The following is a 13,504-nucleotide window of genomic DNA, read 5'->3' on the forward strand; positions in this document are numbered from 1 at the left end:
TATAACAATATGACTGATAGGAGACCTTGTGAATTGACCAAATATATAAATACTTATACATGCATTTACCCAGCAGTTTGAACACTGACAATTGGAAACATTACACTAACTAGCTATATTACGAGTTGAACAACAAACTAGTTCGCAGTGTCTGCTAAATTGGTAGTTAAATGGTTATCATTTGCACTACAAGCAAGTTTTCAAAAATAAATTCAAGTAACATAAAATCATCTAAAATATACCACTTCGATGCCGGTTGTTATTTTGGTATTCACCGATGTTGAAGAAAATTAAAAATTGAGAGTAGATCCACAAGCAACTCCTAATAACAAATAAGAGCTCTATGGCTTAGTGACAATTTATTCTTTTTATTTTTTTATCAAATGCTGAGTGTTGAATTTAATTGTGAAGTGTTATGCAGAGTGTGTCAATCGGGCACCTGCAATGACAGCCCCATGTTAAATTCCCCAGCCAATAACGTTGAGCTTGAATTGAGAATTCACTAGTAGTAGTTCTCAGTTGCTAACTAATTCGAGGTGGCGGAACTAGTTCACTGAATTGCAGGGTATGTAGTAGTTGTGCACAAATGTATGTATGTGTGTACATTTGTATAAATGTTAGAATGATGTACACTCATATGTATGTATGTATATTATTGTGTATGTGTTGCAAAAACCACAAACAAAATTCATATCTATTGCATCAATTCCATTTAAAAAAAGGTATTTTTATGAACAACCGAACAATAAATAAAAAATACTTTTTATGAATATTTTAGCAATGATTCTTCTTTTTCTTCATGAGCTACTACTCGAACTTATAACAATAAGTTCCATTTTACAAATGCATTTAAAATTGGGGGTAGTATACAGGCAACTAATACTGCAGATACATTCGAAGAAATAATAGTGTAAAAAAATAAAACATTTCGAAGATTTAGGATTTATTTACGTGTTCTACTCTAAAAATAAGTCAATAATAATAATAGCACAGTCTTCATCGGGATGTACTCAGTTTAGATCAATGTTACGTTTGAAAATGTATTTAAAAGCTTTATGTTTTTTTTTTTTGTATTTTAGGTGTAAAACCAAGATGTTAAATAGAAAACTTAGCTTCTACGGATTACAATTGCAACCTTTCAGTGTATTACTGAGTTGATGTTATAACGAATAGTTAAACATGTAATAAAAGTTATTTTCTTCTTTTGATGCTTCAAAGTTTTATCTGGAGATTTTGTTTAGGGAAATAAACATCAATTGTTCAGAAACGAATGCAATGAAGATGTATGAAATGTTACATTATGATCGATCGATTGTATTGGATTAGTTTTCATTTTATCATTCTATGCTTTCTCTAAACTTAACAAATAAAATACTTGGCAAAGAAGAACAAATATTTGCTTAAAAATTTATTCCATCCAAATGCATACACACTTTTATATACACAAAAAAAAAAAAAAAAACGTATATATGTATGTACGTCATCATACAAAGATAAAGTTCAAAGTAAATAATACAAAATAAGAATTGTAAAGAAAAACTCGTACAAAATGTATACGAGTATTAAATGTTTTTGAAAAAGTAAAACATTTTTATATAAAAAATTATTTCTAAAATGTATAATTCAACTCATCCCGTTAAACGGATACATGTGACCAAAAGGCAGACAAAGAGTTTTATACTTCTAAATAGTTCTTTAATTTTATTTCCAATTTAGTATTTTAACGATTATTTGTTGATGATTGCAAATGTATTGTAACAACTTTTATTAAATTAAATTCCTCAACAAATAGTTTTGGAAATAAATTTACGAATACTATTGTTTGGCCACAGTCGTATGTATATGTCGTACTTGTACCTCATAAATTGTTCTACATACATAGTCTCTTGTATATTCATATCGCTCCATTTTCAATTTAGACATTCTAACTGAAACCAATAAAAAAAAGTAAAAGAAATAGAAATAGAAAATTTATTCAAACATTCTTACATGCCACATTATTGTATACATACTATATATTATGTACACAGATACATTTATTTATACTTACAACACTTTGTTTCTATTACATGCTTGCATACATACATACCTGGCCTATATGGCTTAATGTTCTCATTTATCCAGTGTCTGTCATTGGGATTTGGCACTGCAACAATATCCGTTTCAAATACAAACTCATTTCCCACAAGACAACGTATGATGCTAATATAAGCCACATAATGGTCCATTGTCAAGATTCCAACAGCTGGTAGAAGAAGGAACACACACCAGTCACACGCACACCCAAAATAAAAACTTTGTATAAATATCTCGATACAATGGAGGCAAAAGCAAATGAATTAGCAACAAAACAAAACATTTGGGAAATGGACGGACAAACAGTCAAACAACATATCAGCAATAATACTTGTACCAAGTAAAAAAAAACAAAATGAAATAAAATCAAACCAGTCTGAATATTATATTCGGTAGCACCGAAACTTTTTTACCCACACTGATACAGATACATATGTTTGTATCGTTTTGAATTCTACATTAACAGTTAGTAATAAGCAGACAAGAAAAGACTTTTTTGCTATTTTTTTTCTTTCATATTTTAAAATTTTTTTTATGGTTACTTGAAAATTATTTCTATGTACTTTTTTACAACTATTTACATATTTTTGTAAAAAACTACAACACTTTACATCTGAATTTTAAAAGTAAAGTAATTTACTAGATAAATTTGGAAAATTAAAGTACAAATTGAAGTTAAATGTTAAAAACTATAAATTCTAATCCTGAGGGTTTTTCAAATTGAAAATTATTGAATTTTATTTGTAAAATAAAGATGTGCTTTTCCTGAAGATGCTACTCAATGAAGTAGCGAAATATCGGAAATAAAATAAACATTGTTTTTTAATATAAAAAGTGACCTAAAGCTCAATAAATTAGAATTATTAAATGTAAAATAAAGAGTTAGAAAAAATTTAACATTACAAGTCACTTAGATCTAGCAAGATCAAATTGCTGAATTCCTTTGTACAAAAACTGCCACTACATTCCACTAAGATATTTAAAAATTTGTATTAGTAACTCAGTTTTAAAAATATGCTTTTTATTGTAACTTGTAATTAGGGACCGTAACAGTTATAACTTTTATCATAAAAGTTATTTTTAAAAGTAAACATAAAATGTTTTTACTAGCTTTAGTTTAGTTTTATTACAAAAAACACACATTTACCACATACGAACATCCTATCATTAGAAAAAATCGTAATTAAACCAAAAATCTAACATCTTCCTTTTATCTTATAAAAAGTTGAAATGATAAAGTATTTTTTATTAATTGGTGATAACTTTTATTTTCTCGCGAAGCATACAATTTTATAAAAATCTAGTTCGAAACAATCAAAATGATTGCTTGACCTAGTTGACCGTTATTTCCTTCTGCTTGTCTTTTTTTTTCTTAAAAAAAAATCAAAAACACATAATTTTTATTTGGAATAAAAATTTTAAAAATAAGTTTTCTTTTTTGTTTCTATTTTCCCCCTTTTTGCTGATAATTTGTTTGTTGGTTTTTTCCTGAAATTTGTTTGTTTTGTACATTCTTTTGTCGTCTCTGGTAATAAGTCAAATATTATGTTTAAAAATAAGTATATATAAGTATCAAATCTCAGTTTTAATTCGGTCATAAAATGTTCGATAGAATTTCTATGTTCAAAATTAATATTTTATCTGTGTGTGTTACAAACGTAATGACAAATTTAAAGGGCTTTCTACCTTTAGGTGTTTGTGTAGCAAACAGCCTAAACAAATGATATTCGTATAAATACATTTCGTTTGGAATTTGAAGCCAACAAAAACCACAAAAACAAAAAGAACCAAAATACAAAAAACCTTCACATAAAATCATTAAAGTTTTGAAAATGGAATTTCCCAGCCATTCCCCACAAATGGACAAAAACAACGAACTGTATGTGAGTGCTTCTTCAACACAATAGTTTGTTGCTGCAATCAGCAGTTTTACTGCACGTACTCATACATACATAAGTACAGTGACTCACATAAGTTGAAAAACAAATGTTACAGTATGAAAAGAGCCGCGATCTATTTTATAAATTCAAATTTAATATTTTTGTTTAAAAAATTCGAAAAATTTAAATTTCTTTTTTTTTAAATAAAAAATCTTTATATAAAACTATTTGTACCTTTTCTAAAAAAAACTATGGAAATATACACACAGCCTCAAATGAGTGAGTAAACACCAGAGAATTTTTTGATTTTTTTAAGATCATGAAAATCATTAAATATTTATTTTTCAGAGCCGAATCTATTATTCAGTCCAATCTCCAACACACCGATTTAAATAAATAATAATCGATTAATAAATTTCAGGATTTTCATTGTCTGAAGAAAAAAATCAAATAATTTGTGGTGTATACTCACTTTTGAGGCTCACTGTACATTATTTTTAGAAAATATTAAAACATATTTGGCCAAATCTGGTAAAATTTGAACCAATTCATACTAAAATGACATTTAGCGGGGGTAATTCATAGTCTCAGGTCACCATATTATGTACAGTAAATCTGAAATTCTAGTTTTTGAACATGCCGCTATTACTAGCATGTTAGAAAGTTCAGGTATACCTACGCATGATGTTGAAAACTTGAAATTTATTGCAACGTTCACATATGGATAATTCTAACAACAAAAACCTTAATGTTTGTAGAATAAAACTAGAATAACAAAATCCCACTTTAAAATGCTTAATAAGAAGGATTTTTACAAATTGTACCTCAGTTATGCCACAACATGTACGAATAAGTTCCTCAGCACTTAGCAGTAAGTGGTCCTTAAAAATAATTGTTGTCATAAGGAATATTTAATATTTAGTTTTATGTTTAAGTATGAGTAGTTAAAATACGAATAATCTGAAATATTCAGTACAAAGTACAAATAAAAACAGATTTTTTAACTTGAAAATAGTTTTGTCAAGGAATCTTACATAAAATCGTTTCAACGTTTTGTGAGACACTGTATGTATGTATGTTGAGGTGGTAAAGGATGTGTATGTAAATGTATGTGTGTTTATAATAATATGTACCGTCGTTTTTATTTTGCTGCTGGCCGGTAGTTGAAATCTTGTTTGGCTCCTGCTGGTTCATTTCATCCTGCTGCTTTTGTTGCTCTTGTGCATGTTGGTGTTGTTGCGAGTGCCTTTGGTTACATTGGGTCTCCTGGTATTGTGGTTCTTGCTCCAGTTGCTTTTGTTCGTGCAGTTTGTAGATTTTTGGCAAACGTAAAACTTTTTTAAATTGCGGCAATGCAAGCACCAAATTTGCATTACCCTCAGCACGATAGATCAACTCAATTTGGCTCAATTCCATAAGCTGCTGCGACTGCGACTGCTCCCGCTCGCCTTTCCACTTACATTCCTGCAGCTGTTGTTGTTTATGTTCCTGCCGGTCATGGTGTTGGGGATGAAGATAGTGGAGGTGTTGATGCTGCTGTTGTTGCATCTCCTGCTCCTTTTGTTGTTTATGTTTTAGTTTCTGTTTTTCATTTAAAATACTCAAAACTAACAACAATTCCTTCGGTGCAACCACTGATTTCGAGGATGATGAAGCGTATGATGTTGTTTCAAAGGCCATTACGAAAAGATTTTACCTTCAATCTTTCCCTCTTCCCCACTTCTTGTCACTAGTTGCTTGTATCTAAAATAAAAAATTAACAAACTATTTATATGTAATGAGTGTCAACGAATAAATTTTTAAACTATTTTCCTAATGAGCAACAACTTTTAGTGAAATTAATCTTCTAAATTATTATTATTTATAAAACAATAACAATAAGTGCAGAAATAAAAGATGAAAACTATTCCGTGTACACCCTTCGTAAATTTTGTTTAATTTCGAATATAAAATTATGTTTTTCACTGCCACTATATGGACATTTCACACTCGTACAAAGATATGCATATTAAAGTTCAAAAATATACAGTTAAGTTCAAATATATATCTATAAGAGTGCCATTTAGAAATTTAATCAATGCCATAATATACAATTTAGATATCTAATCTAATTTTGAATGCACTTCTTATTACCAAATTGTACTATATACATATTTTTAAAAAGAGACGATCACACGATACTATCAAATCCCATAACACTTGTATTATTTTGAACACATCTGTTTTTAGGAAATTCTCTATTATCCATATGAGTACAGACAATAGCATGTATTGGCCATTATTATAACCATAAAGTTTTGATTTCATACTAAAGTTATTATTTTATCAAACATTCTGCATACATACATATGTACAGGGTGGTCCATTTACATGTTTCTTTTTAAAAAAATAAATAAAATTAACATTATGTTCAGTTAATTTTATTTAATTTTTTTTAAAAAGAAACATGTAAATGGATTTGTTTGGTATATTATAACTTTGTGCAATTTTCCACTACGAGGGGACCATAAGTGTTGCGTACAGTACTCATGATGGGGGTATCATTTCGGCAATACTTAATTTTTTAGCAAACGCACAGTTTGGGTAACACAGCACACGTTGGAAATAAGTTGGCAATATTTCCCAATGTTGTTCCAGTGTAATGCGACTAATTTTGGTACGCATGGGTGTGATACTGACTGAAGTCAATATTTCAAATAAAAACAGGTAATAGGTCAAACTTTATATATTGCATGTATTTTGTGAAAATAATTGGGGCATTTGAATGAATATGGAATTCCATATCTATCGAATACTTGCCCCAATATATATGGAATACATACCGTGTGACCCTACATTAAGAGTTTTGTTACAAACGGAATGACAAATATCCCACACCATAGAGAATTATACAAATTTTTTTAATTGTGGATTTAAAACTCTATCAGTGTCAAAATAACATATGATGTAAAAAGTTCCTAGTAATTGTACCACCCTGTATATGTAGTACGAAGAGTGGTAGTAGTTGTTTTAAAGTGCTTATCTTGTAGATAAACAGATTACAGAGTTGCTCTATAAAGTTTCTTGTTGCCAGTTATTGTGCAGAGTTGTGGAAGACTTGAACAAAAAAAAAAAAAAAATGGCAACAGAAACACAAACATTCACATCCATCTTGTAGTTTAAACTATTCAAGCATAATTGCAAAGCGATAAGTGTGAATGTAATAAATTTTATTACTTCAAGTGCTATAATGCTACATGAAAGAACTATCAGAGGAAAATTTATGATAAAGTGTCCAGAACGTAAGGCACACGAATACTGGCATGTAAGTGAACTGCAATTAAAAATATCTGATAAATTGATTTCATTTAAATTCTTACGACCACTTACTGTTCAAAGTCGTTGAAAACAAGTGATATTGTTCAATATTTATGAACGGAATCGAAGGCAACTGAAGTGCATTGAATTCTTGTATAAATGTATCAAATAAAACAGTTTGAAACACTAGAATGGTTTTAAGATTACCAGGCACAGTTCTGAAGTTTAATGTGATTAAAACAGCGAAAATGTATTTCATTTTAGCATATCAAGTGATATTTTAATTGTTTGGCTATGTTGTTGACTCAGTTCTCTAAAATATTCTACAGAAAATAGTAAAATATTCAATAAAAGTTTGTTTAAGCTAGGTACTCTGTTCGAAATCGTGAAAATATGTTTTTGTTTGTTTTTTCCACACAAATTTCAATTTTTTGTACCAGAGACCAAAAATTATTGTTATTTATAATATTCCCAACTCCAAAAATCAGTATGAAGAAATTATCGCAGAACGATATGTGCACCTAACATTTCTCGTAACTCTATTTATCTGATTGCTCAATAAACTTTTTCTTTGATTTTTATAAAAAACAAATCAAAAGTTACAACTACATATTTTTGATTTTATGTATATTATTTGTGACAAATAACAAGTATTGATAATTTTTCTAATAAATCTCAATCAGCAATTTTAATAAGTATATTCAAGCAAATATAAAAACAAAAAAACAAGATTATTATTTCTTCAAAACAAAACATGAAAATAACCTAAAGATATTTTTTTGTATTCTAGATGAAATAAATTTTATATATTTTTGATCAGTTCTATGTATATAAGGAGTTGATTTAGACAAACCCAAACCGGTTCGGTGCCCATATTAACTTTAAGTGTAGTACAAGTGATTTCACTTCAATTAGTTTAAAGCATTTTGACATCATTTTAACCTGAAATCTAACAGAGTACTGAGATTTTAATTAAAAATTCATTATTCTTGGGTAATACATACTCATATTTATGTTCATTAAACCAATGAAGCAAAACAGCTTACCTATCCATTGGTCACCAATTTGAGATGTTAGTGTAAGTATTTATATTTTGCATTGTATTTGCTGCAGGGTTTCGAAGAACTACTAAAAGCAGTCGCATTTAACTGAATAGTTAACTTTTTACAGTCTCATGCTTAAAAAAAAGTAACTAGTTTCAGTTTTTGATCACATGGTTACTGAAAACAGTTGACTGTGCACACACATTACAACAGCAAGCAGCAATCGATTTTGTTTTTTTCCAGCAGCCAAACGAATCAGCAGTCGCCATGTTTCAGTTTTCAACTCTACCGAACTGATTAAACGACTTCAGCAGCAAAAACATTTCTGTGTGTGCTGCTTACGCATTGTCAGTTTCGAGTTTTATTTTTCGTACTACGCAGCGTAACAAAAACTGCTAGCTCGACTGAATAGTACGACTGGCTAGTTTGGCTGGTTGTTTAAAATGTGTGTACAACAACACACACTTTATGAAGTTGAATCGTATGATTTTTTGGTTTTTGTGTTTACATATCACAGAGGAAATTTAAATGTTATTATTGTTAATAGAAATAAATAGGAAATTCTTATATTTATTATATCTTAACTAAAAATGCTTCCTATTAAAAAAATAAATTTAATAAAATTATTAATTAATAAATTTAGTATAAAAAATTACTGATATTTTTTTATAATATTTTATATTGATAATGATTATTTGCTTTATGATTTTTGGAATATATTTATTAATAAAACAAGTAAGAAAGTATGGTCGGGCTTGACCGAAAATAATACCCTACACTAAGTTAAAGAGCAAAAACATTTTTCTTTTAAAATTTCAATAATTTATATTTTTGGGTGATTTTCGGAAGTGGACCTTATATTGGGGCTATGACCAATTATTGACCGATCACCAAGAGTATAAACTATATGAAAGTTTACCATGTTGAATTTTGTGAGTATACCAACATTTTTAAGCGATTTATGCACGTTAAAGTGATTTTCGGAAGCGGGTCTATATGGGAGCTATGACTAATTATTGACCGATCGTAACAAAATTTGGTGACATGAATTTTGTATATATAAAACTTATTTGGAGCTCAACTTGTGGAGATACATTCATAAATTAAACATTTATGACCGATAAAGTCCAATTTCGGAAGGACATTTGTATGGGGGCTAGGTGAAATAATGGACCGATTTCAGCCAGTTTCAATAGGCTGTACCATAATAATATGTACCAAATTTGATCGAAATACCTTCAAAATTGCGACCTGTACTCTGCGCACAAGGTTTACATAGACAGCCAGCCAGCCAGCCAACCAGACGGATGGACATCGTTTAATCGACTCAGAAAGTGATTCTAAGTCGATCGGTATACTTTAAGGTGGGTGTTAGACTAATATTTTTTGGCATTACAAACATCTGCACAAACGCATTATACCCTCCCCATTATGGCGGTGTAGGGTATAATGAAATGCTTTATTTTCATTGTAAACTTAAATATCATTTACATATTTGGTACATAGATACCACTATGGTGGAATAGCCCATCTCCACTAATTGCGCTCCAAATAAGTTTTATATATACAAAATTTATGTCACCAAATTTTGTTACGATCGGTCCATAATTAGTCATAGCTCCCATATAGATCCGTTTCCGAAAATCACTTTAACGTGCTTAAAAATGTTGGTATACTCACAAAATTCAACATAGTAAACTTTCAAAATTAATAATTTTATTAAATTTATTTTTTAATAAGAAGTATTTTTAATTAAGGTATAATAAATATAAGAATATCCTATTTATTTCTATTAACAATAATAACATTGGCGCATATTCAAAAACGATCACCAAGTGTTGACTTTTTTAAGTACCTATTTAAGTCCCTTTTTTTTTGTCAACAACATTCTATTGAAAAATTTCATTCTACATACCCTTATTTTAATTGATTTACATACAAACTGTAACTATAAATTTTGTATGTACTTTTAGAGAACAAAAATAGTCTCTTAATAGCTTTATAAGCCTTTTAATTAATTACAGTATATATCGATCAAAATATTATCGATATTTTGTTTTCTCTATATGTCAAAGCAGTAACTAAGCTAGTTATGAATTGTGAATAAGATCTACAACTATCTATGAACTATTTTTTAGTTTCTGTTTTACTAGTTCCGACTTTAGTTATGATTTCTGAATATGCGCCATTTAAATTTCCTCTGTGATATGTAAACACAAAAACTAAAAAATCATACGATTCAACTTCATAAAGTGTGTGTTGTTGTACACACATTTTAAACAACCAGCCAAACTAGCCAGTTGTACTATTCAGTCGAGCTAGCAGTTTTTGTTACGCTGCGTAGTACGAAAAACAAAACTCGAAACTGACAATGCGTAAGCAGCACACACAGAAATGTTTTTGCTGCTGAAGTCGTTTAATCAGTTCGGTAGAGTTGAAAACTGAAACATGGCGACTGCTGATTCGTTTGGCTGCTGGAAAAAAACAAAGTCGATTGCTGCTTGCTGTTGTAATTTGTGTGCACAGTCAACTGTTTTCAGTAAGCAAATTGTTGAAATTGAAGACTTAAACTTTTTTCAGTTCAGTCGTTACATGAGACTATTTATTTTGGTGCTGAATATTAAACCCTGATTTGCTGTGTGTAAAAAAATCCAGTGCATTTCTACAGAAAACAAATTTATTTTTGAAGTGTTTTCCTCTTTAAAAAAAAACCGTGTAATACAATTCTTACACTTTATCAGACTCTTACTTACACTTTAGCACAAATAAAACTGTTGAAAATAATAAAAAAAGGCAACAACGAAACAGGTAAATGCAAATAAAGTTGGCAAATCGCTGAAGAAAACAGAAAAAGTCAATTTATTGACTGTGCATTTCATACTCGTACTTTTTTAAAAAATAAGAAAAACAACTCAACAAACGAAACCCATTTTCAATAACAATTTTCTATTCGAATTTTCAATTTGAGACAAATATAAAAACTGTGAATGGTAAAAAAACAGGATAAGGTAAAGGAATAAATTGATAAAAAAATAATACATACTGAAAAAGCATAAAAAAGTATAAAGACAGAGCGCAAATACTCAAAACGTGATTGTAATATAATCAGCAATATTTTGCAAGTGAAATACAAGTGATACCTGGAATATCTTTCGGATGAAATACTTTTTTAGTCAACAGAAACGAAAGAAAGCGCACAAAAAACCAACTGAAATATTATTATGCAAAATAAATGTATGAATGAATGTATGTATGTCTGTCTGTCTGTCTGTATAACAAGGAAGCGGGAGTATATCAACAACTCTGTTATGTTCTGGTGGCAAATAAGTTGAGTGTCAATTGTATGTAATCAAAAAACAAAGTTATTATTTTTGTTGTCGGTGCTGGTACTGAACAAAGAAGGTGTGTTAACATTTGAGTGTCAGATTTTGACAACAATTCAAAATAAAAAAAAAACAAAATGAATTAATGAACAGTTTCCGTAAATGCTTATTTCAAAACAAAATAAAAACCAAGAATGCCAATCTTGAATAACTTACGATTACGATTGCAAACACAGAGTTGATCTCAAATTGTATCTATTTGAAATCTAAATCCTTCTCAAATGTTAAACGTTTCTCAACTCAAAATATCTCAATTTAAGAAATGCCTATATTTCAAATGTCTCAGCTAATGTTGGAAATGGTTTTAAGAAAATACATAAAATTTGTCCATAACTTGCTTCGTACTGGGCAGATTTTGGTGCTAAACTGCCTTATATGAACAATTTAATGTGTTATACACGGATGATGGTGAAGGGCATAAATAGATTTTAATTGGACTGGATCTGCTTGTCATATCAATGTCTTCTATATATGGTTACAGTAAACAAATATATGTTTGTGGCAACCATATTTATGATGAATAATTTTATCATAATATGTTGTTCTCAGATTATGATAAGCCTTAAGCCGAGAGCACCATAATATGATTAGTCCTTCATCATATGAATGGTTGTCACAAACATATATTTGTTTACTGTAACCATATATATGGTAGATACAATCATGTGAATCGTAAATTAACCATATTATGGTTACCACAATCTTGTAAATGGTTACTGTGACTATAATATTGTTAAACAACTTGTAACAATATTGAAATGGTTACAGTAACCATGCCCAACTATATTTTTTCTCTGCGTGTAGATACGCTAGTTTTAAATATTTTTAAAGTTAACTAAGATCTAAACTATTAAACGTTTTTCACTATGCTCTAGGCTCCCGACGAATGTCTTTGTTGTACGTATGCATATTGATGTGGTCAATAAAAAATATTCGCTAAGTTTTTATGAAATTGGTCTTAAAAATTTTATAAATAGGTACTTATACCTACATTTTCTTTGGAAAAATTGAACATGGTGTGAGTTCAAAATATTTCAGGTATTTCAGCCATATTCTAAATCTCTGGGATGGGATTTTTAATTCAAATCATTTGAGTCGTATTCTTACAATATTTTGTTACAATTATTTTTAATTAAGATTTCATAGAAATCTTTATTATTTATGCAACTATGTTGAAGTCTTACCCCCATATGCATAAACAGTTTATAAATTTATCAAAGGTTTATAAAACTGATTTTGTATGGAAATTTTGTTTAATAAACAAACCTTTGATAAATTTATAAACTGTTTATGTATATGGGGGTTAGACAATATGCATGTTATTTTTTTTTTCTTTTTTAAGTTGAATAATTTAATTTGGAATTTTCTTAGTTTAAAAATCTAAATATTCTAAATTTTAATTTAAGTAATTTAGATATGTTGATTATTAGGTAACACATTACAATACATGGGCCCTAATTTTGTAAATCACGTCACCAAAGTGATATTTATGTACATAGCAAAAACAAAATTTCACACATTTCAAAAATTTGGTTTTGTTTTATACAAATTCTGAACCAAACAAGTGGGCCAAAATTCAAGCCTTGATTTGCCTTTCATAATTTGAAAAGTTTGTACATAAAACAAAAACAAATTTTTAAAATGTGTGAAATGTTGTTTTTGCTATGCATATAAATATCACTTTGGTGACGTGATTTAAAAAATTAGGGCCACAAAATGCAAACTCCTTCTCGTGTGGAATTTTTCGAAGTACTCGTAATTATCGAAACTGTTCGAAATTTATTTTTCCGAAGAACATGTTTTTTTTTCTCACGGCTACATCTCG

General features: G+C 29.1%; 1 protein-coding gene across 2 annotated transcripts in view; it reads right to left on the reverse strand.

The window, feature by feature from the left end:
• The window catches only part of Ipk1 (Inositol phosphate kinase 1), a 239,513-nt gene that overhangs the window by 109,301 nt on the left and 116,708 nt on the right, over positions 1-13,504 (reverse strand). For both annotated transcript variants that reach the window (XM_065510927.1, XM_065510928.1), the window contains exons 4-5: positions 5,090-5,699; positions 2,090-2,245 (exon numbers count right to left, since the gene is read on the reverse strand). In XM_065510927.1, coding sequence (XP_065366999.1) covers positions 2,090-2,245; positions 5,090-5,636 — 703 coding nt within the window. In that variant the 5' untranslated portion in view covers positions 5,637-5,699. The remainder of the gene's footprint in view (positions 1-2,089; positions 2,246-5,089; positions 5,700-13,504) is intronic.

This window comes from Calliphora vicina, chromosome 5 (assembly GCF_958450345.1).
Source record: "Calliphora vicina chromosome 5, idCalVici1.1, whole genome shotgun sequence".
Taxonomy (NCBI): Eukaryota; Metazoa; Arthropoda; class Insecta; order Diptera; family Calliphoridae; genus Calliphora; species Calliphora vicina.